At 41.3% G+C, this 25,730-nt stretch overlaps 2 protein-coding genes across 9 annotated transcripts in view; one reads left to right on the top strand and one right to left on the bottom strand.

Moving 5' to 3' along the window:
- LOC124122853 (DENN domain-containing protein 5B-like) overlaps positions 1–14,668 on the top strand; it is a 46,375-nt gene extending 31,707 nt beyond the window's left edge. For 7 of the 8 annotated variants that reach the window (XM_046486023.2, XM_046486026.2, XM_046486022.2 and 4 more), the window contains 11 exons: positions 1,646–1,775; positions 1,956–2,084; positions 3,181–3,302; positions 3,989–4,134; positions 4,325–4,443; positions 4,608–4,705; positions 4,843–4,911; positions 5,160–5,242; positions 6,243–6,369; positions 6,908–7,082; positions 9,941–14,668. In XM_046486023.2, coding sequence (XP_046341979.1) covers positions 1,646–1,775; positions 1,956–2,084; positions 3,181–3,302; positions 3,989–4,134; positions 4,325–4,443; positions 4,608–4,705; positions 4,843–4,911; positions 5,160–5,242; positions 6,243–6,369; positions 6,908–7,082; positions 9,941–10,124 — 1,382 coding nt within the window. In that variant the 3' untranslated portion in view covers positions 10,125–14,668. Of the gene's footprint in view, positions 1–683; positions 720–1,645; positions 1,776–1,955; positions 2,085–3,180; positions 3,303–3,988; positions 4,135–4,324; positions 4,444–4,607; positions 4,706–4,842; positions 4,912–5,159; positions 5,243–6,242; positions 6,370–6,907; positions 7,083–9,940 lie in introns of all 8 variants that reach the window. The other variant, XM_046486024.2, reaches the window with a different exon arrangement.
- A 5,091-nt stretch (positions 14,669–19,759) lies between these two features.
- Positions 19,760–25,730, bottom strand: part of LOC124122861 — a 196,455-nt gene continuing 190,484 nt past the window's right edge. Inside the window, exons 54-57 of the mRNA XM_048383500.1 lie at positions 24,148–24,312; positions 22,180–22,290; positions 21,232–21,412; positions 19,760–20,633 (exon numbers count right to left, since the gene is read on the bottom strand). Of these exons, the coding sequence (XP_048239457.1) occupies positions 20,404–20,633; positions 21,232–21,412; positions 22,180–22,290; positions 24,148–24,312 (687 nt within the window). The 3' untranslated portion in view covers positions 19,760–20,403. The remainder of the gene's footprint in view (positions 20,634–21,231; positions 21,413–22,179; positions 22,291–24,147; positions 24,313–25,730) is intronic.

The raw sequence follows: 25,730 nt of genomic DNA, 5'->3' as shown, positions 1-25,730 counted from the left end.
AACTCATGTCCAACATGCTGAAGCATGCTGTAACCTGTCTTATTGCTTTAATGTTATGTTGGAAGATTATGATCATAGCTGATTTTTCATCATGTTCATATTCACATTTTTCAGAAAATATATAATGTAATCAAAGTCTAAACTTTACAGCTGACAGGGTCATATAACACTCACTTAAGCATTTATTGAGTAGTAGTCAGACCAACTGTAAGTTATGGCCCTAAGAGGTACAGTTGATAGGGGTTAAACATCTGTTCATGTTGTTCGGTGCAATGGTAAGACAGTGTTAACAGTTGTTGAACCAGATTACTGGATATGTAATATTTTGAAGGTGGGTATGTTCTTGTCAAATGGATGAAAGTTTTTGTATTCTGGCTAAGACTTTTAAGAAATCAGCAATTTCATTAAAAAGGAAAATATTTTGGATTGAACTTGTTGAATATAGTTGTAGAATGAATTTCCATGTATCTGGATGTGGTTGAATCGAGAGGGGCATATGCCCTGGTGACCTCATAGGAAGGGTCGATTTCTTGTTACCACCATTATGATACCTGACTACGGTACCGCTAACCAACCCCCTCCGTGCTGGCCAGGAGAGCCAGGATACAGGGTATTGTAGGGAGCTGGACATCCTGTGTTGACACTCTCATATGAATGATGGTTTGTTATTTCACGCTGCTCAGCCATCGCATGGTGCATTCTACAAAAGAGATATCAACGTAAGCCTGTGTGTGTTTGTCCATCACAGTGTAGCCTTCACCTACCACCAGCAGCAGTCTGTTCAGATCTGCAGAGTCAGCTGTTCTGTTCCACTGTGACACCTTTAGCTAGCTAGCAACCATGGCCCTGTTCCACAAAGCGGTCTTAGGGCTAAACATATACTGGGCCAAAGTCTCAGGGTCTCGGTCCTCAAAGCAATATTTGCACTGTAACTTGTTTAATTAATGTGTGGGAGTTATAAACTAAGATTGCTTTGCGGAAAAGGGCCTAGGAGTTGCGGTCTCGACGCTAAGACCACTTTGTGGAACGAGACCCGTACCTGAGTTGTATCACGTTTTACTGTGCCAGTCACAGTTTGTCGCAGCTTAGCCAAGTAGCTCAGATCACCTGATGTATTTAGTTCAACATTGACTTTAGTTCAGTTTGTTTGCATGTTGAGATTATTGCAGACAGCATATGATGACAAACGCAAACCACCATTCTGTTAGCTTGTCACTCTAGACCTTGATTCATTGTTAGCTTCAGTTTGTTTTCTTCAGCATGATGTATGTCAGTCATGAATCGTGTATTTTGAAGACTCACCATCAGAAGCTGTTATTCCTAAGAGTGTATGGATCTTAATATCTTCATATGAAGCTGACATATTTTTAGCAAATCTTTTAACAAAGTAATTAACATAAGACTGATCCAAAATGATGACACATACAAGAAATTGTGACAACACTTTTTAAAAGTGAATATTACCATATGATGTAATTCAGTAAGTGGTTTGATATGAATAATGATAATCGATTATTTTAACCAAAATTCAAATTTAGGCTTTGTATAAAGCATATGTGCTGACCGAATGTTGTGTGAACCTACAACACCCTACCCTGCACAACCCTCTAGTTGTACCCTTCCTAACATGACCCTGTGTCTGTAGACCTGTCCGCTATGGCCTTGGATGGAGAGAAGACACACCCTGTCAAGACACATCGACGTCGCAGCAGCCAGGGACGGATTGAGCTGCCTGTCCTCCGACCTCTGGCAAAGTCACTGGCACATGATATGAGGTCAGTACAATACATAAATCTGGTAACTGGCACAAGGTCAGTGTGAAAGGTATGTATCTAGTCTTGTAAATGTCAGTTTGACAAGTAAACATGTCATGATAGTCTATGTATTTGTGTACCTGTCTCTACGATGGCCCAGTCGGTACATGTGAAGCTAAGTTTGTGTGTTGTGCGTGGCAGGAGAGTGCAGCAGATGACGGAGATCAAGACACACGTGGGATGTGCTCGAGCCTTTGTCAGACTTGCCCTAGAGAAGAAGATGTTGTCGACGCACCTCAAGGAGCTCCTGCAGGACACAGACCTACTCAGGTTGGTCAAACAATGATCTGATAGCTGCCATCTGGGTGCATGGGGTGTCCAGGTTGGGATAGGTTCCTGTAACTGTTCAAGTAAATCGAGACCCGTGAAGATTCCAGGGTAGAATAGGTCTTCAGCAACCCATACTTGCTCTGAAAGGCGACTATGCTTGTCGTAACAGGCGACTAATGGGATCAGGTGGTCAGGCTCGCTGACTTGGTTAATACATGTCATCGATCCCAATTGCGTGGATCGATGCTCATGATGTCAATCACTGGATTGTCTGGTCCAGACTCGATTATTTACAGACCTCCGTCATATAGCTGGAATATTGCTGAGTGCGGCGTTAAACAACAAACAAACAAACAAACAAGAACGAGATATTGTTCCAGTATTGTAAGACATTCTTCTTGTGTGGAGAAGCATTGTACCAGTAGTGAGATACATTGTTCCATTAATATGAAACTGTTCCAGTATTGTGAGACAGTGCCAGGCTTGTAAAACTTTTCCAGTGTGGTTAAGCATTGTGCAGCTATTGAGAGACATTGTTAGACATTGTGGCAGTATTGTAAGTCAGTATTGTGAGACAATTTACCACTATTGTGAGACAGTGCCAGTATTATGGAACTATTCCAGCATGGTAAAACATTGTGCCAGTATTGTGAAACTGGTACAGTATTGTGAGACATTGTGTTAGTGCTGTGAAACATTGTGTCAGTACTGTGAGATATTGTTCCATTATTGTGAAACTGGTACAGTATTGTGAGATATTGTTCCAGTACTGTGAGACATTGTGTCAGTATGGTGAGATATTGCTCCAGTATTGTGAGATATTGCTCCAGCACTGAGAGATAATGCTCCAGTATTGTGAGATATTGCTCCAGCACTGTGAGATAATGCTCCAGTATTGCTAGATATTGCTCCAGTATTGTGAGACACTGTGTCAGTACTGAGAGATATTGTTCCAGTATTGTGAAACTGGTACAGTATTGTGAGACATTTCATCAGTACTGTGAGACATTGTGTCAGTACTGTGAGATATTGCTCCAGTACTGTGAGATACTGTGAAATAGTGCTCTGATATTAAAGTTCATTGTTTGTGTTACAGGAGCCTTTACAAGCGCTACGCCTTCCTGCGGTGTGAGGATGAGAGAGAGCAGTTCCTGTACCACCTCCTGTCTCTCAATGCTGTCGACTTCTTCTGCTTCACCAATACATTCTCACAGACAGGTCAGTAGACAGTTTGCATTCTCAGATATATATTGAATATTGCTAAAAGCAGCGTAAAACCATACTCACTCACTCACTCATTGGTCAGAATAGATCCCCAGTACTGTGTACTTGTTAGATCTGAGAATTTAAGAGCTGCTAATGACCTGAAGAAACAAGAACATGTGTGTCTACTGCCATCTCTGTGATTATGTGAGAATGTGTCCACTAACCTGTTCATGGGAGCCTTGTGCGAATGGTGTCTTGATAGGCTCATAGTAAAATTGTACAATAGAGATCTCACAGACAGCCAGTACATTTAATCTCATTCTCAAATCAGATCCATTGACAGGGTTAGAAATTGGCACTACTCCTTGCCAAACTGCCCAATAGTAAAGGTATCCTAAGGACTAGTAGAAATTAGCCATTTTTAAAGGTTTTGCTATATGTTATCATCATAAGGACTAGTGGACTAAAACTGTTAGTTTCTACCCCTGATATTTAATAACATTCTCACTGATATGTCAGTAGACACGGTCATTTGTAACAGACACACCAGTAGACACATCACTCATCTCAGCTTGCACATCGCTATATAAGTGCAATAATCTTGGACACGACGTTAAACCCTATTTCACCTCACCTCATCTCAGCTTGATCGTAGACAGGTGTAGGAGATGCCTGATGAATGATGATTTTCCTCCTAGTTGTGCCATACCGAGTCCTGATCTACCCCAGCACCAAGTTTGCATGTGGAACAACGAGTGCTGTACCCTGGATCAGCATCGCGGGGCAACTCGGGGAGACTGGAGTCATGGACATACCGAAAGGATGTCTAGAGTTCTCAGTGGAAGTATGTGTCCCCCTTATGTCAGTTTTTGATGATGAATATATGTTCTGTTTGTATCTTTGGTATCCAGTTCCTTCGTATTTAAGTGTGACTACTTTGTGTGATTTTATATAAAAGCTGTGCAAAGGTGATGAAATTATTGACGAGATCAGTTTAGATGACTGCAGTCTTCATGTCATTCCACCTGTTCCAGCACAAGAACCTGGGTGTTCTGACGACTCTACGTATCGGCCATGACAACAGTGGCATGACTCCACGCTGGTTGGTGGAGTACGTGCTTGTCAGGAATGAGATCTCAGGACACACTTACAGGTGGGTGGAAGACACTACACAGATATGATATGTATGAACTTTGAGCCAATACCTGGCTATATGCAGCACTTTTCTAACCCTTTTTCCGTAATATTACAATTTATCCATTTTGCAGACTGGTATATATATCCTGCTAAATCTTACACCTGGATGTTGTGTTGCAGATTCCAGTGTGGGCGATGGCTGGGGAAAGGTGTGGATGACGGCAGCATAGAGCGCCTCCTGGTGGCAGAGCTTGTACATCAGACATCAGAGGTTGATGGTGAGCTCTAGATTCAGTGGCAGGATGGTCAGCTAGTGTATACAGTGTGATTAGTCATGAACGAGTGTATGATAGCATCTGTTGTCTTCTGTGGTTGTCTGTAGTGTGTTTTTGCATATTTCAACTATACATTGCAGACACAGTCACATGCTACACACCTCCACGGAACAGGTCGCCCAGCTCTCCCAGGAAGAACTGTGATCAGGGTAGGTTTAGACTGAGTAAATGAAATATAATAAAATGTTCAAATTAAGCATTTTTTAAATCAAACAGCAGTTGTGCTTATTGTTTTGTAGTTTTCTAATGTAGAGTAGGCATTCATAAAACAAGAAATTACTAGGCTTGCCTAATCACTAACTGATACGATGATTGAATGAAAGTGTCCAGAGTTGATATATCCAATAAGTCATTTTCATTTACAATTTGATATCCCCTCGGCTACCCCTTGTCACAGGTCTGTCCATCCCGGAGCTGCAGGAGAATCTAGGGCATGCAGTCAACAACTTGGTCAAGTACTTCTACAAGCCAGAGAAGGAGGTCAGTGTGCATGTCAGACTGGTACCTCGGTCCTTTTCTACTCTACTCTAGCTTACATTGCCTTTACTTTTGTCTCTCCGTTGGCAATACTAGGACAGAATAGATACTCCATGCTCCTTACATGTTTCAAGAGTTTGCTTGTGTGTTGTTTAACGCCAGTCTCGGCCAGTGTTACATCTATATAATGGTGGCCTGTAAATAATCAAATCTGATTGACATCACGAGCAACAATCTACCCCTGACCACTCAGTCAATCCAGTTTCCTCTTACAGCAAGCTTAGCTTGCCAGGGACCAATTCTAGCCCGGCATCCCCACAGTTACTATCTGGGGATGGGTCGAAATATCGATATATTGCTATTGGTAAGCACTTAAAGTCAATAAATCGATTGTTAAATCAGTTTCCGATCAATAGTATCGATTTCAGTTAGGAATATCGATAGTTTTGTATTTACCATATCAATAAAATACATGCAATGCTGTTCAAATTTGTTTTTTTCTTTTGATCATGAGTGGTAGAAATTTACACATGGTAATGTGAAAGTTTCTTTTTCTTAAATTATTAGGGTAAAGGAAAAACAAATCAGTCATATCTCAAACTTTATTTTTATTTGTTGTTATGGTTTTAACATTCAAAGGAAACTTCAGTTCCAAGGTTTAATTCAACTCTAAAATCCATCTAAAAACACTGAAAACTATCAATATTTATCGCAATAGTTTCTTTCAATATCAATAGTTATCGCAATAGTTTCTTTCAATATCAATAGTTATCGCAATAGTGATTTCCAGACCAATAGTCACCCCTGGTGGATCACATACAGTTTAACAACCATTCAGTCACTTATCCTCTGTAATCTACTGCGTCCCTGTTCCATATAGGAGACTTTGTACCTGTTACACTCTTTGTTCATGTACTTGACTGTTAAGGTTATAGGATTTACTGATGCCTTCCCACCATTATAGATTTTATTGACCCAGTATTCAATGCATCATTGTTTACAGAGAGGCAACCTGACCTTCCTACTGTGTGGAGACCGGGGCCTAGTCCAGTGCATGGAGCAGATTTTCCAGTGTGGCTTCCGCTCATCTAGATTGTTCCGTAACAAGATGTTTATATGGGATCTCTTTGGTAAGCTACTTGAGGTCTTATATCTGGTAACATGAACTGTCTTATGTTTCCTCTTTATACCTTTATACTAGCATAAGAAGTTGCTTCCAAACGGGGGCACGGGTGGCCCAGTCGTCTAAGGCGCCGCGATTCGCTGTGCAGAGTTGCGTCCCTTGAACACGCCAGAAACCTATGATTGTGGGTTCGAATCCCGGTTCGCCCCGATTGTTTCTAGGTTTGTCAGCACCATACCCGTGCTCGTGGGTTTTACCAAAGTGGTAAACGTCTGAGACCTGCATCACTTCGGGCTTTCCTCCCACATTAAGCTGACACGCCGTGATATAACTGGAATACTGTTAAAAGCGGTGTTAACCCAACTCACTCACTCACTCCTTCCAAACAGGTCAGAGTAAATATATGGTTTGTTTGTCATGTTTATTGTAGACCTCAGCCATCATGGCTATACGAGCAAGTCGTAATAATCTTTGAGTTGTGAGTTATTGGATATGATGTCTACTAATGAGGATTTAGTTGACAATTGAAAGCCCTGTTCTTACAGAGAAGATAAAGGTACAGTTTGAGCATGCGCTGGCTGGTGGAGTGCGCCGGCCGATAGCGGAGGTGGCAAAGGCAGGGTACTGGCTCTTCTGTAATCTTCTCAACAAGATCAATGCAGCCACTGAGACCATTGGCAAAGACGGGAAGTTCCAGATCTTCATCTGTGTGGGCATTAGGTATGGTTGAGTGATGGATTCGACGGTTGATCTCATGTAGTCATAGTTAAAATCCCAATCGGACATTTGCATTTAGGCCACGCCCCCTTCAAATAGCGTATTTAAGTACGACTTTTCACACACATTACAAGTTTACGTATTCATAATATGATGAATTATGAATTGTTTCAATTTAAATTGTTTAATTCACCGGACAATTAATAACAAATAATATCATTTTAGATTTACATGGAAAACATACGTTTGTTTCTGTTATAATAACGATCTGTTAACGTAGTGAACGGTCTAATTAATATTCATGAGTTATATTCATGAGTCTGCTCAAGTGTACGCGTTGTAACATTTGGATCGAGACTGTTATCCCATATTTGGTTATCACGTGACCTCACGGGAATTTTTTTTTTTTAAACTAAAGATTTTTTTAAAAGCAAGACAGATAATTTAATCACAAATACTAAAATATCGTTGATAGCAAAAGTTATTTGAATACTTATTTATTGACCATAAAAAAATTGGATATCGATCGTCCGAGAAAGCAAAATGGCGGTCAATCAAGATTCAATATACGACTAGCTACTGAAAACAATAAAGTCTGCAAATCCTCATTGTATGTCAACCAAGTGAAAGTCGTTAGCCACGACTTACAAAATGATCGTCCAGACTTTGAGGGTTTGGCAGATCCGCTCGACTGATCTGCATCGGTCGACTGGCTGTCGTCACGCTTTCGCTTCTTGTCTGAGGTTACGTATCGTAGCATCGATGATGCAAGGTATTAATGTACAGTTGTAAACACCTTTCACTCAAATTAACAAGATGTTCTCAGTAATTAATCCTCGATTAATCAGTGTCAACTCAGTTTATTGCCTATTACAGTGATTCACCGATTTGACTATCATGTAGGTACGATGTATTTACAGCAATCAAAACAAACAAAGCTTGTCAGTGTAGTTAATCTTCATTGTGTTGCACTGCAGACAGAAACTGCTCAGTCCTAACTGTTGATCATGTCCGGTCAAAATTTAAGAATGTCCGGACAATACTTTTTAAAATGTCCGGTAAGCAATATTTTAAAACGGACATTTGAGATTCCCAATCGGACATGTCCGGCGCATATGACGGTTTCCGGACCCCTGGTTAGAAGGTAGAATTTAATACCAACTTGAGTTCCTTTTGAATATCAGGTCAATTTATTTTTAGGTAAATAGAGGTTATCACGCGAGTGTGTTTGGGGATGGTAAATATCCTGCATTAGGAATAAACATTGTATTTAGCGAGCCTTGGCGAGCTAAATACATAGTGTTTATTCCTAATACAGGATATTTACCATCCTCAAACACACAAGCGTGATAACCTCTTTATCATATAATGTCATGCTTTAATTCTGTGCTTTAAAATCGCTTTCCCTCTCTCGCAAACATTACCAAAACATTGCGAGTTTTCCTGGAATGCGCGCATTAATATTTATTACGTCACAGGGTAAGTGATGTGTCAGTCGGACAGTGACAGTAGCCAATATAGTTCCAACTGAAATCTGTTTCTTATACAGTGGCGAAGCAACATATACGCAAAACAACAGTTGTTTTTAATTGCCTTTCGCGGCAATCCATCGGTCTGTCCGCTAGAGTAACTGCCCTTTGTCAAAGGGAAGCTACTCTAACCCTAGTCTATGAGACGTCACGGGCACGGTCAGACGTTGTTGACAGTCGGTCTGTCCTGTCATAACGTTAAGAAGTGTAGTCAGATGTACACACAGCGACAAAACCAAACAAGGTAACAATTCAAACATATTTCGGCTAAATCCAACTATTTTAATTTGTGGAGAAGGTTTCAAGTCGCAGAGGTCTACAAGCACAGATATTGCTACTGATCCCGCTTGGCTAGGCCTCGCGCCCTCGCAAAATTGTTTCGAAATTTATACCTCCAAAGTAGCCAAAACTTATAAAATGCCTTAGCTACGTCACAGTTAGACACTGATTTTCAGTATATTAGACTGTTCTTTTGATAGTGATAGCAATTATCCCTGTTGCTTATCCAGATTCCCGATGGTTAATTCTGACTCGATCGCCGAATGACGAGGACGACGCCATGTTTGTTTATAAACAGTGAAAGTAGTCCTACTTGACCTTTGATATTTGCATCTCTATCCGCATATGACCCCAACGGATATCGTTTTTATCCGTTGGCTTTATCCTGCCGAGAAACCTGCCCATTATATGATAAAGTTGAATATGTGAAAACAATTAATAAAATATTGCATTTCTTTTTCTGCCCTGTGTGAGGGTACATAGCAATAAGCAAACAGGAAGATATTAATGTGGCTGTCTAATATAAATTGATTCCTCAGAACAGATCTTACAAGCATCTGTACATTTGAATTTGACACATGCAAGAACTCCCAAGGACGAGTTTGCAAGAAGGGCATTGCAATAGGGCTGGGAAGGGTAACTTGAGTACTCGGGTCAGGTGGGTACTGAGGACCCGGGTACCCACAGAACTACCCAGACCCGTGGTTGGTCATGTCATATATATTCTGACTATGCACCCAGACGTTTATATGATTGAATAAAGATAAAACTTCAGTCAACTTCAGTGTATGTAAGACCAGATCGTTTTATACGTGTATCTAAATACAATTTGTCCAGGGCTACAGTCAAACTATGCCCAATCGGACATTTTGCACCTATCTCTTGAGACCTACAGCGGGTTAGTAAAACACTTTTAGACATGAAACTCTATCACCAGAGCCCCCTGGTCCTCAGATATTTGTGTCATGGTAGCAAGCACTAAGAGACTGCCAGTACAAACAGAGTGGCAGTGATGTCCAATTATCCCTAACCTTGGTTGTGTATCTGTTGCAGAGATCACTGTCTTCACCGCTGGCTCCCTCTCATGGCTCAGACCAACATGGTAGCACAGATGTATGAGGAGAACTGCTTCATGCGTGACCCCAGTCTCATCAACTTCCTCGTCCACATCTTGGACACTCTCAGTGAGTTTCCCATTGTGTTGGAAGCCTCCTTACTGCGGGGACTGGACATCTGAAGAGGCTCCTTGTACCGTGTTGCCGTCACTACAGATGATGCAGACAAGCAGGGCCATGTTATCGGGAGTCTGTTGGTGTGGGCTGTGATATATCGATGTCTGTGAACATTTGTTGACATTGATGTGATGATGTGAGAGATCATGAATGTGATTTGGAGTGACTGATGTTTTGACCCAGTGACTGTAATTCCTTGTGATGTCTCTTGATGAGTGTCAGGACTGTATAATCCAAAAGCACCTGATCTAGTCTTGTACCTGCCACACAGACATGTGTGCGCAAGGGGCTTCAAGCATCTACTCCAAGTCATCAATATTACTATGTTGTTTTTGTGCCAAAGAATAGCGATCTTCAATTAATTATTTATTTGTGACTTGTGCAATTTTAGAATTAGATCACCCTACAAAGTACAAGGGTTGAGGTAGGAAAACAACATCCAAGAGATGTCACCAACTAGCATGAGGTCAGTCACTAGCAACAGTTCCTGGAGTAGGCTAGACTATCAAGACCCTGCCAGCTTCAGCATGAGGTCACTAGCAACAGTTTCTGGAGTAGGCTAGACTATCAAGACCCTGCCAGCTTCAGCATGGGGTCACTGGCAACAGTTTCTGGAGTAGGCTAGACTATCAAGAACCTGCCAGCTTCAGCATGATATTCTTACATGACATCACCAGTTTCATGAGTACAAGACATTGTCACCAACTTTGGAAAGAAAAGACAGCATGATGTCATGGTGGTGCATATGGTATGAGGTAGAGACTCAGATGGCAGGTCATGCTGTATGTTTAACCTGGAGAGTTGACTTGAATGTTTTAAAGTCATTTATTGAGCTCATGTGAATAACAAACTGAGGTATATTGAAATTGAAAATGTTATTTATGAACTTGTGGTCAAGGGTTGTCTAAACGCTCAAGATTGAAATTTGCACATTAGAAATTAATCATATAAAATATTTATTTTCTGTAAATTTTACCCTGATTAGTGAAAGTTGATTTGGCTTAATTTTAAACAGATGAAGTGCCTTGATTGTTCACTAATGGTTTGATGGTGGTTTGTTTTGTCATGTGAAGGTGACCTTACACTAGTGATAGCCATGCTAGCAGCAGGAGCACTGGGTGCCAGTGACTGTTGGTAACCATGGTCACTAGAACAGGACATCCACGTGTCTTGGGTTTTAACCTTGATCTCACTGATGCAGACATGTTTTATTCCACAAATCGTTGTTGATACATACCATGTGTATATGTTGTACAGATGAGAGTTTTAGAGAGAGCCATGTGATATGAGGTCAACACTTCTTATGTGTATACAATTTCTTAATATTGAAAGGTTTTATTTGCTATATTGAATTGTTATGAAGGCAGACTCAATGAAAGTTCATAGCTGTCTTTTGTGTAAACTAGTAAGCTGTCCTAAACTCTTCCACATTCTGGTTACCCTTCCATCTAAAGTCCCTCCCCAGCCTGTAAAGATGCCCTGCGGCTCCCCACCCTGGGTAGATTACCTTCCGACTACTGACCCTCCCCAATATGGGTAGATGTCCTTCCCACTACAACCCCTTTCCACCCTGGGTAGATTACCTTCCCACTATAGCCCTCCCCACCCTGGATATATGCCCCCACCCCCTACACTCCCTGCCCTCCCCACCCTCGGTAGATGTCCTTCCCACTACTGTCCCTCCCCATCCTGGGTATATGCCCCGCCCCCTACACTCCCCACCCTAATAAGATGTCCTTCCCAATTCTGGCTAGATGTCCACCCGACTACACTCCCTGCCCATCCCAGGTAATTGTCCTTCCCTCTACTGTCCCTCCCCACCCTGGGTATATGCCCCGCCCCCTACACTCCCTGCCCCTCCCCACCCTGGTTAGATGTCCTTCCCACTACTGTCACTCCCCACCCTGGGTATATGCCCCGCCACCTACACTCCCCACCCTGATTAGATGTCCTTCTCACTTCTGTCCCTACCCATCCCTGGCTAGATGTCCTTCCCATTACAGCCCCACGCCACCCTGGGTAGATGTCCTTCCCACTTCAACCCCTTCCCACCTTGGGTAGATGTCCTTCCCCCTACACTCCCTGGCTCCCCCACCCTTGGTAGATATCCTTCCGATTACTGCCTCTCCCCACCCTGGGTAGATGACAGTCAGTGTCCTCCCTTCCTGTACAAATCCTTGGTAGGTAATTTACTCCAACCTTGAGGGCACAATCCCATATTGACTATGTATCAAGTCCCCTCCCCCTCTCTCAAGACATTGTTAAATTTTGTTGACATTTGTTTGTGTATATTATACTATTAGTGCTGTGCAATCTTGTCACTACTTAAAATAGCTGTTTCTCCATCTTCCATGTGTCTTCAGAAACAACCTCGTTATGAAGTCATGGAGGTGAAACAAATTCACTATCACCAGTAGATGTAGATAATGTCTGTATTTACTACTATTTAGGGTCTGCGCTGTAGGGTTAATAGCCCAGGTGCTACCGGCACCAAGCTGCAGCTGTACCTTGATGTACAGTGCTTACTTTACCTAGCTGTATCTAGCTTTCTGCCATTTTGTACCAGGCTTACCATACCCTATATAGATCTGTGTCTCAATGTAACCAAGAGCCAGCTATAAGAAACATACAAGTAGTTTTCCTGAACACTACCAAACAGTGAACCAAACCTTACAAGTGTAGAGTTTCCCTATAGGCAGTGCTAGTATTATCAGAAACAAAGCTGAGACCTATTGGCTTAGTTCAGTAATCCTTAACAGACATATCAGTTATATTGGGGTAGTTGTATGGACGTTATTCCCTTTGCCTTACTAGCAACTTGTTCTCCTCTGTTGATCTGATTGTTGCAATGTTACCATGGTTACCGAGTATTGCCTGGTATCAATGAGATTACCAATGTTTGTGTTATGAAAATCAAACATGTAACTACACCATGACTTTGTTATACGTTTTCTACAGATTTGATTACATCTTTGATTAGTTTATGCATGTTTATATCAGCAGCTTTGTATGTAGCTGGATATATGTGAATCTGACATTAATGAACAGTAATATATCAGCTTAGTTTATGATGAAAATGTCGGGGATTCATGATAAAGATGTAGCAGAGTAGCCTAACTCTTGAAAAAGATATTGTGGATAATCCTAGTACATGATAAAGATGGTGCAGAGTAGCCTAACTCTTGAAAAAGATATTGTGGATCATCCTAGTACATGATAAAGATGGTGCAGAGTAGCCTAACTCTTGAAAAAGATATTGTGGATCATCCTAGTACATGATAAAGATGTTGCGGATTTGCTCATCACGGCTAACAAGTCTATGACTGCATTATTTCATCATGTCATTTCATCAGACCATATGCTTGTGTGATGATTTTGTTCAGGGTACCAGGTTTTCAGATTAGACAAAACATGGGCAGACACAGACTCGACGTAAGTTCACAGGTACCCATGTTCAAGTCCCGTCTTAAGCATGTCAGAGACAAAAATGGCAACCAGCACATATTAAGATTCCACACAAGCCCCGTCCAAAGAGGTATCTCAAACATTAAGTAATTCTACAGACATTCATTCATAAGTATAGGTTACTCACTGTATGGTTTTAGTTTATGCTAGCTGCAGTAACAATATCTCTTTGCTGCTCCGATAAACGATTTTGATGCTGACCTGTAGCGTGGGCTGCTCCGATAAACGATTTTGATACTGGCCTGTAGTGTCATTTGCTCTGATAAATGATTTTGATGCTGACCTGTAGTGTGGGCTGCTCCGATAAACGATTTTGATACTGGCCTGTAGTGTCGTGTGCTCCGATAAACGATTTTGATGCTGACCTGTAGCGTGGGCTGCTCCGATAAATAATTTTGATACTCGCCTGTAGCATGGGCTGCTTTGATAAGAGATTTTGATACTGACCTGTAGCGACACAGAGCGACAAGTCAAAATCAAAATCGTTAATAGGGAGCAGCAAAGAGATCTGGTTACCGCAGCTATGCATGATATTAATAGAGCGTTACTGTTGTTTTAGTTGGATGTTTTACCTCATGTTCTGCATCATGCTGCAATCGTCATGTCACTGTCTGCCAGCTGCACTTTTATTTATTTGTGAGCCGAGATGTTATGTGAGTTATCCCCCTTGTACATACCCCGCCCCAGTGCCGACAGTGTATACATACATCAGCTCACGTGACACTATTGCTTGTCTCAGCCCATGCATCCTATTCTAGGTTCACATTGGTGAGAGCTCATTTCATTTGTGTTTCGATAATATCATTTGTGATGTCATTATTCCCTTGATTCTGTGTAAGTTGGTTGCCTGAATGTCACAGATGCAGCTCCTGTGATGTGTGACATGGAGGCTGTCAGCGGATGTTACTGTGCGATGTTGCAGCTCTCTCACGTACATACAGGCTCATCACTGTGTGAGCTGACTGTATTATGTAGAGATGGTTGGAGCGTGAGTGTGCGAGATCGGGAGTGGGTGTGTGAGATGATAGTATTACAGTGATAGTGCTGTCACTACTTGTTGAATAAACAATGTTGACATGGTAAACCTGAAGCTTGTTGTTTGTTAGAGTGGAGAAGAAGTAAATAACAGTCACCATTATTGCTTAAACAGTATGTCATGATCGCAATTCTTCACTTAAATATGATCTATATTTTCATCTACTGGCAGTGTTGTCATCCCCCTCTAATACATGGGAGGTGGATTAGGTTCTGGCTGTGCATCTGAGGAATTGTTTGTCCAGAAAGCGCGATGGATAAAAGAATGAAAGTGTGTATTACTATACCATATTTTCTTGAGTATAGTGCACACTTTTTTCCAAAAAAAACCCATAGCTGTGTAGAAGGCTTGTGCATTATACACACCATAGTTAGTTTTGATTGTTTTTTTCCCAAATGCAAAGACATTACCGTGTGCACGTAATTCCAGAAATACCATGTCAATAAATCCGTACTGGAGTACGCAAATTAATCATGTAATTACACTGTCTGGTTATAAAGTGTTCATGTATATCTGGACTTATGTTTGTAACTTATTTCATTAATTTTATTTAAGATACCTTTTGATATTGTTTTAATTAATTTCCGCGAAATCGTGTGTTCCGATCACACAACTTGCCATTTATTACATCATTACGGGGGTACATTATTTAGGGATAAATATGGCGAGGGAGTTCAAGAACAAGCATCAAAAATATATTTTTGACAGAGTTATAGCCATTGTTTGATCTTTTGGACATGGTGCAATGGATCCTCAATGGGGACAAGTTATTTTCTGAAACCTATTTTACAGAGTTCGGACATAGCGCACTATACCCCCAAATGGGAGACATTTAACCATGGTAGAGATGAGGAGGACATTTTGTATACATCTTTACAAACATAATCGGGGGGAACCAGGATTCGAACCCATAATCATAGGTTTCTGACGTGTCCAAGGGACACAACTCTGCACAGCGCCCTTAGACGACTGGGCCACCCGTGCCACCTACAAGATGGATGAATGTGGCAAAACAGCAACAGAAAGTAATGACACATGAAATCAGGTGTTGTATAACTGTTTATATCACACAAAACAAACAAGTGAGCAGAAAATGAGCACAAACCAGGGGTTTCCATGACAATTGACACACTACTATGATACAGCATAAGCAATGATACAAGTTATGGTAGAAAAGTATAAAATGAGTATATAATGTATGGAGTATTGTCACCATGATATATATTGACCATATCACACATCAGTCTATCCAATCAGCACCAGAGCAGATTAGGAGACGGTTAAGTTGATGATTACTGTGCAGTATTCTGCACTCATAAACCTTTCTGTATTAATCTTATCCCAGGTGCTATAGATCAAACTTTGAAGAGTAATACAAGGGTCGTGGTAGGTATACTGTTTAGAGCAAAACTAAAACCAAAAATTACTATCATAAAATTTATAAAACATTAAAATGAGGAAGCGAATTTATGGATGTCAACTTCTTTATAATGAGGAACACAATGTTTTGGAGTACATGCTTACTCCTTCATCAGGTGAAAAACTGTTGGCTTCCCTTGTTAGTTTCCACCCCTTATCATATTATTTTGTTGTCTTACAAGTACGTCTTTATGCTCTCTGCCTCATGGCATTCATTCACCTGATGAAGGAGTAAGCATGTACTCCGAAATGTTGTGTTCCTCATAATAAAGATGTTGACATTCATAAATTCTCTTCCTTATGTGTATCACTTCGAAATGCCTTTCAATGACTTGATATTAAGATGACTGAATTTTTATCATAAAAAATTAACGTAAAATGTCCATAAAACTTGCTTAGCCTTAATTAACACATTAATGTTTATCATAATCATGCTAAAATCTTGTAAAAGATATATAACTAGATCTAATGACGCAACAGAAGTCATCAGTGTTTGGTATTTGCAAAACATGAATTACAGTAAGGAAATGAATGACAGACTGACAATCCGCATTCGCATAGGGTAGATTTTTCATTTTAGACATTTTTCCAACTAAATATGATGCCGAAAACCGGATCACAAAGTTCTTAGTGACTGAGCCGTAAATATAATGACTGCCGACTAAAGGCCCTATAAGTTACTGACTACCCATCAGGACCCTCAATTACATGCTATCAAACAGGATTAAACCTACATACAGATGACATCCTTTTGTGAAGCTTTCATGAAAGCCTTTCTTGTAGTATTTAAGCCAGAACACTGATGATTCTTTTTCAATTTTTTTTTGTCAACCTGCCAAGAGGCCAAAGGCACAAAAATAATTAAAAATGGCATTAGTGTATTTCTTGCAAATACTTCTTCTATTCAAATGACTGTTTAAAAAGATGTTGAAAAAGGCTTTTTTTAATCAAGCTGAATTTTGAATCATTGTCACTTCTACTTTAGTGTTGAACTTTTAATTGTGGGCAGGCTTGTCCGTAAAACAAGAAAACAAGTTGGTATGGTGTTAATAATCATCCAGTGTTCAGTATGTCTGTACAGACCAGAGAGTACACTCAACCGAGAACTACCAGCACAAACATTGCATGTGGCTGTGTGGAGAGATCTGGTGTTCAGTATGTCTGTACAGACTAGAGAGTACGCTCAACCGAGAGCTTGCACAAACATTGCATGTGGCTCTGTGGAGAGATCTGGTGTTCAGTATGTCTGAACAGACCAGAGAGTCGGCTCAACCGAGAGCTGGCACAAACATTGCATGTGGCTGTGTGGAGAGAGCTGGTGTTCAGTATGTCACTACAGACCAGAGAGTACACTCAACCGAGAACTACCAGCACAAACATTGCATGTGGCTGTGTGGAGAGATCTGGTGTTCAGTATGTCTGTACAGACTAGAGAGTACGCTCAACCGAGAGCTTGCACAAACATTGCATGTGGCTCTGTGGAGAGATCTGGTGTTCAGTATGTCTGAACAGACCAGAGAGTCGGCTCAACCGAGAGCTGGCACAAACATTGCATGTGGCTGTGTGGAGAGAGCTGGTGTTCAGTATGTCAGTACAGACCAGAGAGTACACTCAACCGAGAACTACCAGCACAAACATTGCATGTGGCTGTGTGGAGAGATCTGGTGTTCAGTATGTCTGTACAGACTAGAGAGTACGCTCAACCGAGAGCTTGCACAAACATTGCATGTGGCTCTGTGGAGAGATCTGGTGTTCAGTATGTCTGAACAGACCAGAGAGTCGGCTCAACCGAGAGCTGGCACAAACATTGCATGTGGCTGTGTGGAGAGAGCTGGTGTTCAGTATGTCAGTACAGACCAGAGAGTCGGCTCAACCGAGAGCTGGCACAAACATTGCATGTGGCTGTGTGTAGAGAGCTGGTGTTCAGTATGTCAGTACAGACCAGAGAGTCGGCTCAACCCAGAGCTGGCACAAACATTGCATGTGGCTGTGTGGAGAGATCTGGTGTTCAGTATGTCAGTACAGACTAGAGAGTAGGCTCAACCGAGAGCTGGCACAAACATTGCATGTGGCTGTGTGGAGAGATCTGGTGTCATGTTGAAGACTTTGACCATACATTGGCAGGGGCAAGATAAGATATGCATTGTGTCAGGCCAGCAACAATGTATCCAACCACACGTTATCTCCAGACATACACTCGTGGACGGAACATGTGGTGAAGCTTACATTGACCTGCTGCCTCAGTCAAGATGAACGTACAAGATGACAACATGTTTAATGCTCAATATAAGATACCTACGCGAAAAGAGCAATGAAGAATGAAGCGTGATTTAATCCACGATAAAACATCGCTCTATCATGACGTCATTTTGGAAGATTCGAATTTGCACTCGCAAATTGATGACGTCATTTATTGGATGACGTTATTTTTGAGATGGAAGTATCAACGACTTGTTTCCCATAGATGTAGCTGGGGTACGCAGATAAATGCAGTGGCTGAATGATCACATGCAAAAGTGGGAAAGACATGACAAATGGTATTAGGAGAAAAGGTTCAGATAAACGATGTTAGGATTGTGAGAATATGCAGGAAATACCAAACTTAACCCACCTGTTCATAAAACGGACTTGTCTGACATTGCCAAGGTCAGATTCTGTTCAGGGAGTCATCGTCATTAAGGTCAAGGTCACTATTATTAAAGCTTGTACACTCGTGGTCGTCATTAATTGTAAATAAAAAACTGCAGGGAGAATAGTGTACGATAAACAACTCCCACTCGTCGTTTATTTCTTAAATAAAAGGTGAATACTCAGCAATATAACAGCTATATCATGACCTCCCACGTTTCAGCTTGGCACCCCACTGTAGAGCACCACCTGATACGTGTTCTCTGCCCTGGAACTTCCTGTGTTATGGAGTGAGTGAGTGAGTATGGTTTTACATTGCTTTTAGCAATATTCCAGCAATATCATGGCGGGGGAACAACAGAAATGGGCTTCACACATTGTACACATGTTGTGAATCAAATCTGGATCTTCGGCTTGACGAAAGAACGCTCTAACCTATACGCTACGCGACTGCCCCCCCCCCCCCCCCTACATATGTCCAATATGGCTAATGCCTGCAGATATTGGTGTCTTGAAGCTTGTGAAAGTAAAATGACTTCATGATGAAGATTCCAATAAGATACATACAACAAACTGTAAATCGTATAAAAAGTCTAATAAATCCTAACAGATTATTAAAAGTTATAAAATACAATAAAATATCTGTTATAATATTTTCCTGGCAGTGATGGTGACTACTGTTATCAAAACACAGGCAATCTCATTAAAATCAGATCTTAGTTCTCGTTATCGCTGAACAAAGATCTGAGGACATCCCATTACGGGTCACGTCAGAACGACCTTTTGCGAATTTTGACCGACCAATGAAATGACTGACAAGAAATCGACATTAGCCAATTAGAAGGCAGCTTTCTTGAGCTTTATGACACTAGCTTCAAAATGGCGACCACGCTTCGAAACATATTTTGACGTATTCTCGATTAAAAAATAAAAACTGATAAAAAGAACATTCTGGAATGGCTTATAGATTGCCCAGATTGTATGGATAGAATCATAAAACCCGTAACTGCCTTTCGGAATAACCCGTGTTAAATATTTTGTGGTTGCATGATTAGAAAACACATTCCAACTGTCACTTTCATGATCTGGTAAGCGACGCTGTGATTGGTTGGATGAAAGGTCGTTCTGACATGACCCTTAATGGGATGTCCTCAGATCTTTGTTTAGCGATAGCGAGAACTAAGATCTGATTTTAATGAGATGAAACCACAGGTAAACTGGCTCTTTACCATCTATGTATTCTATGGCGCTGTAAGGCGGAAAACATCTGTACGCACACAACATGACACAGTGACTAACTAAACAAGACTTGTACATCATGGCATGTACGTTATTGCACAGCTCAAACATCAGTAGAGTATTGTCTCATTCTCGTGTGACGGCTAAAAAATGTTCACCGAGCATCTCATCAAGCTGAAGGTGGTAGCACAGTGACCTTGTAGAGGTCACGGACACAGTGACCTTGATCCTTGATGTCACATGACTGTCCTTTTTCTGTCTTACTCTTTAGTGATGACATCTGTGAAGATATATTTTATTTTTAATCCCATAGGGTCCATTCCACAAAGTCATCTCAGTGCTGCCCAAACTTTATGTCTGAGTATGCGGGTTTATGGTCATCTGAGTGCTACGATTGTATACCGGTATTCATCAATGTCCTGTGTTTCTTGATGTCATATATACTTTTCACTGAGGCTTCTTAGCTGAGAACGTGTTTCCTTTGACATCTCGGCTCTCTAGGACAGCTCTTCCTCTGTGACCTTCTCCAGCTCGGGGCAGTTCTCGGGGGTTATGCAGCGGCCGCTGTGCAGGACCTTGTTGGCCGGGCACTGGCAGCTGGCCACACACGGCTTGTAGCAGTTCTCCTCCAGGTTGCCGAGGGGCGTGTCTCGGTTCTCGCATGTCCGGGGGCACACTGGACCACAGTCGTCAAACATCAGCCCAGAGTCAGGTGGGCAGGTAAAGGCTGGAACATGACACAGTGAGTGAGTGAGTGAGTGAGTGAGTGAGTGAGTGTGAGTGAGTGAGTGAGTGAGTGAGTGAGGTTTAATTCTGCTTTTAGCAATATTCTGCCAATATCACGGTGGGGGACCCCGGAAAATGGGCTTCACACATTGACAATGTTGTACACATGTGGGAAATCAAACCCATTTTTTTGGCGTGACGAGTGAACGCTTTAACCACTAGGCTACCCCACCGCTCCCCAAAGGTTAAGAAGAGTATGGTTTTACGCCGCTTTTAGCAATATTCCAGCAATATCACAGCGGGGGACACCAGAAATGGGCTTCACACATTGTACCCATGTCGGGAATCGAACCCTGGTCTTCGGCATGACAAGCAAACCCCTTAACCACTAGGCTACACGACCGCCCCTGGTGTGACAAGAAAATGCATTAACCACTAGGCTAACTCACCACCCCAAAACACCGAAAAAGTATATCAAACAAAGGAACTAGGAAATCAGTGATGTTGAGATCAACTATTGCCATATCACATGTGTGTCAGATGGAGTAGTTGCGGAATGACTATTTCTGGTACAATGGCTGGCGTTCAAGATCACGTACCACACAGATTATTAGTTCTCCACTGAACTTTGACCTTGGCTTTCGCACATTCGTGTGCATAGGATGCCAGGATGTCACAGAGACAGTTGGGGCTGTCGGCACATGCACACATGTCATACACACATGAAGAGAAGAATGGTTCAGGGGAGACAACCTTGTGACATCGGGAGAATACCTTGCTCTGAAACACATCGATAGAAAAGTTAGTAGGTCAAGGTCAGTCAATGAAAATGGAGGAATGTACATTGGGTGATTCATCAGCTGCTACTGAGGCTGCCGGCCCCCTTTTGGTATGCTGGATTTTGGGGTCTAGGGGTATTCATGACTCAGTAGTAAGATACGTGGGATGCAAATAAAATCGAGTCAACATTTAAATTTTAAAAGTCTCCCATGAGTATGAATATTTTATTTTATTTTTTCTTATTTTTTTTTCTTATTTAACTTCAAATCGCACTCTTTTCTCAATGTTTTTGAGATTTGTGGTAATTGGGATTCAGGGGTGGGCAATGAGAGTCAGAGTGATGGTATGGATTCAGAGGAGGAGGGGGCTGGCACCCTCTGTCCTATAAAGTCTGTAGAACGGTTTTAGCAAATACAATCCACTCAGCTACCATACGTAGTAAGTTCTTCCCCATATGTGTAGCTGGGGTTCGCACATAAACGATCACATCCAAAAGTGGGAGAAATATGACAATCAGTATTAGGGAAAAAGGTACAGATAATCAACAAGAAATTTGTGAGAATAAGCGGGAAATACCAACCTAACCCACCCCTTTTGAAAATGGACTTGTCCGACATTGTCAAGGTTGTATTCAACGCAGGGAGTCATCATCATTAAAATTAAGCTAACTATTTTCAAAGCTTGTACAGTTTATCAACACCCTTCAAGAGGTTGTACATAATGTTGATATCTCATGTAAGAAATAAACTGAAAGTATGTCTGCCTACCGTGATGATGGAACACTTGGTGGTGGCAATCTTCCTGATGCGGTACCCGGCGCCTGTACATGGATCTACATCATCAGCATCGGCACACTCCTCCCCCAGCTGCGTCTTGGCCTACAACAACATAATATCCCATCATACCCAGCATATCACATCAGTTCCTGGAATATCCCTAGCATGGTACACTTGTTTCACAGGGAGACCATGTGGGTTGGGTGGGCAGGTTCAGTGACTTGGTGGATTGAATGTCATGTCCAAATTGCAGTTGCTCATTATATCAACCACTCTTTTGTCTGATCCTGAGATCCTGGTCAACAAGACCTAAATATTTATAGCATGTTGTCCTATTCCTCGAATATTGTTGAGTGCAACATTAAGAAAGAAACAAATACAAGACAATCTATGAAACAAGAATACAACACACACTATTTTCTGTCTGAACACTGGATATTATTTGAGAATATCTTGTAATATCAATGGTAATGGACAAACACATATTCTTAACACTGATGTACAGTCAGTGATTTCTTTAGATATAAGTGTAGGACTCCGGTCTGGTGGGACTAATCTGTACACATGACATCAATACCATTGCAATGCCATGTCTAAGATGACCTTTTTGTGTGACATCATTACCACTGTGACGTCATGTCTCAGATGACATTTTTGTGTGACATTAATACTCTGGTATTAGCAAAACCCTAAATGGGCCCTATCTTTAATTGGGCCTCAGCCAAAGACAATATAGGGGATATAACTCTCAAAAGATTGCTGCTGAGAGCACGCACATGGCAGCCATTTGATTTCTGTATGTTGAAAACAAATATCATTGATGACTTGACATATACACCCAAGCTCCTTCCCAGTGAGTGACATGCGAAATGTGGAAGTGGCCATTACCAGAATCTTGAAACTTGTCCCTTTGACCCCAAATGTAGTTTCTCATATGAATTTACCTTTTTGTTTGTTTCATCAGATTGGTTTGAGATTGCAGTCGAACAGAAAATCATCCCACTTCCCCCTTACATTCGTACTACACCAATTACATGATTGTTGAAATGAAATAGAAATTCAAACTGACAAACGAAGAAAATAATTTAGCTGTGGTAAGAGTATTCAGTGTCACGGCAGTCATCACTTGTTTGGAAACATAATGGTCAGTCGGTTGTGAGTTCAAATTCAAGTATGGTTGTAGCCACCTATCACAGTGGGGAGCTTTGACTTGCGGCAAAAGGGAGTACGCTCAAGGTAATACTTGTGTTCATTTGTACAATTCAACATTTCAGATCAAGGAGAAGAAATGAAGATGAATCGTTTTAGAAAGCTGACATCTGATTGGCTCAAGAACTCTTGCATCCATCATATAGATTGGGCAGTCAAGGTCTGCTCAGGATTCACCCGATGCAACCTTCTATGGAGGTGTTCTAAGATCTTAATGCGGAGAGGTCATATTGAAGAAAAAAATTATCTTAAGAAACTTGATGCTCAGTCTTATTCATAGGGTTAGAAGAGTTATATAAAAAACTACCTACTGAAGTCAGAATGTTTGTGGTCATTCAATAATAACATCTACTACATATAGAAAATGGCACAGATCTGACCAACCATTTTAAATCTGATTTGAATCTTACAAAGATGTTGAAATGTGATACAGTACAACCTATTGTAAATAGAGATTACTCCACGAATGTCTGTCAGATACCATTTATCTTACAACAAGTTGTTTCAAAATGTATCAAATGAGCGAACTGAAGCACGAGCAATTTATCAATGACTTTTAACAATCAGAAAAGTAGTCCATCGTCATCTGACGTCAGGTCATCACCATGGAGTAGCCAATCACGGGCCTGGAATTCAATCTCACACATATGTTTGATACCAGTTATCTCAAATGGGTTTCTCACCCACAGGTGTGTAAGAATACTGTGTTCATCATACTACACTTTCTCATCATACTGGAGCTCCTCTCACCTTCCAACTGTTGCCAAACACTGCTGGGGAGTTTGTGATTTGACCAAACTTGGTCCGCAGATCATCATGGGGAAAGCCATTGAAGTTCCCACACAGTCCACACAGCTTTCTCTTGTAACCCCCGGTGATGCTCAGCTCGGCATAGCTGTCCCCATTCCACAGCAACTGTAGGCAGATTGGCATGGGGTTACAAGAATAGAACATGGCAATGCCAGAGAATAATCAGTCTAGGTTATCTGCTGCGACAGATTTCATTGTATAAAAGGAGAAATAGAGGGGAAAATAATATGAATGGAGCCCTGAAAAAAGTGATGACACCAAGGGGGCGGTCGGGTAGCCTTGTGGTTAAAGCGTTCGCTCGTCACGCCGAAGACCCGGGTTCGAATCCTGACATGGGTACAATGTGTGAAGCCCATTTCTGGTGTCCCCCACCGTGATATTGCTGGAATATTGCTAAAAGCGGCGTAAAATCAAACTCACTGATGACACCAGGTGTTCATTACATGAATGGATCACCAAACACCAGTGATGACAGCAAGTGTTCTAAATATAACATTTACACTTCTGGTCAGAAAATATACAGGTAGAAGCTTCATAAAGAAAGATTGAAGGTTTGAAAAATAAAGTATAAGAAATTTTCTTCAACCATAGTAATGACAATAAATATTTAATCTAAGGCTAAACGTTGAAAGTTTGTTGTACACTGATTTTTCAGTGAAAAATTCTGGTCAGTAGGAAAAGAAAAAAGAAAGATATTTCAGATTGTTTCCTGTTGTTAAAACAGTTATCTGAATATGTAGTCCTGTGAGCAGTGTTAGTTGAACTTATCAAGTTATTTAACTGATTGTGGAGCATGTTAGTTTGCATTTGTTACAATGAAAAAAATAGTGCCTTTCAGATCTTATTCTTTTCAATGTTTATATTGTTTTAGGATTAAATCTAAAAAAGCCTAATCAGCACTTGACCACTGTGATGAAAGACTGTGAAGGTACATTAATAAAAACATGAATCGGTTTCCGGAAATAAAGGACGGGTCATTTTTTACAGGGGTGTGTGGGGGCACAGGTGGCCCAGTTGTCAAAGGCGCCATGATTTGCTGTGCAGAGTTGCGTCCCTTGGGCACACCAGAAACCTATGATTGTGGTTTGGAATCCCGGTTCGCCCTGATTATGTTTCTAGGTTTGTCAGCACCATATTCGTGCTCGTGGGTTACTGAAGTGGTAAACATCTGAGACCTGCTTCACTTCGGGCTTTCCTCCCACATTAAGCTGACACGCTGTGATATATATGGAATACTGTTAAAAGCGGCGTTAAACCCAACTCACTCACTCACTAGGGATGTGTGGGTCAGAGGTTTTTGATGTAGCAACATACTGAAAATAATGACCCTCCCCTAATAATTGTCATATTTTTGGATGACCCTCCCTATGTCCCAGCAATATATTTTATTAAAAAAATCTCCATAAATGTATATTATTTTATAACCCTACCCTGAGAGTCATAATTTTGGTGACCCTTCACGATTCCCTCTGACCCTTCCCCCCATAATAAATTACCAGTCCGTAAATGATTCCAGACAGACC

Source organism: Haliotis rufescens, unplaced genomic scaffold (genome assembly GCF_023055435.1).
Source record: "Haliotis rufescens isolate VD_foot unplaced genomic scaffold, xgHalRufe1.0.p SCAF_49, whole genome shotgun sequence".
NCBI lineage: Eukaryota > Metazoa > Mollusca > Gastropoda > Lepetellida > Haliotidae > Haliotis > Haliotis rufescens.
Note: the sequence above shows the minus strand (reverse complement) of the source record. Positions and strands in the feature narration are given on the sequence as shown.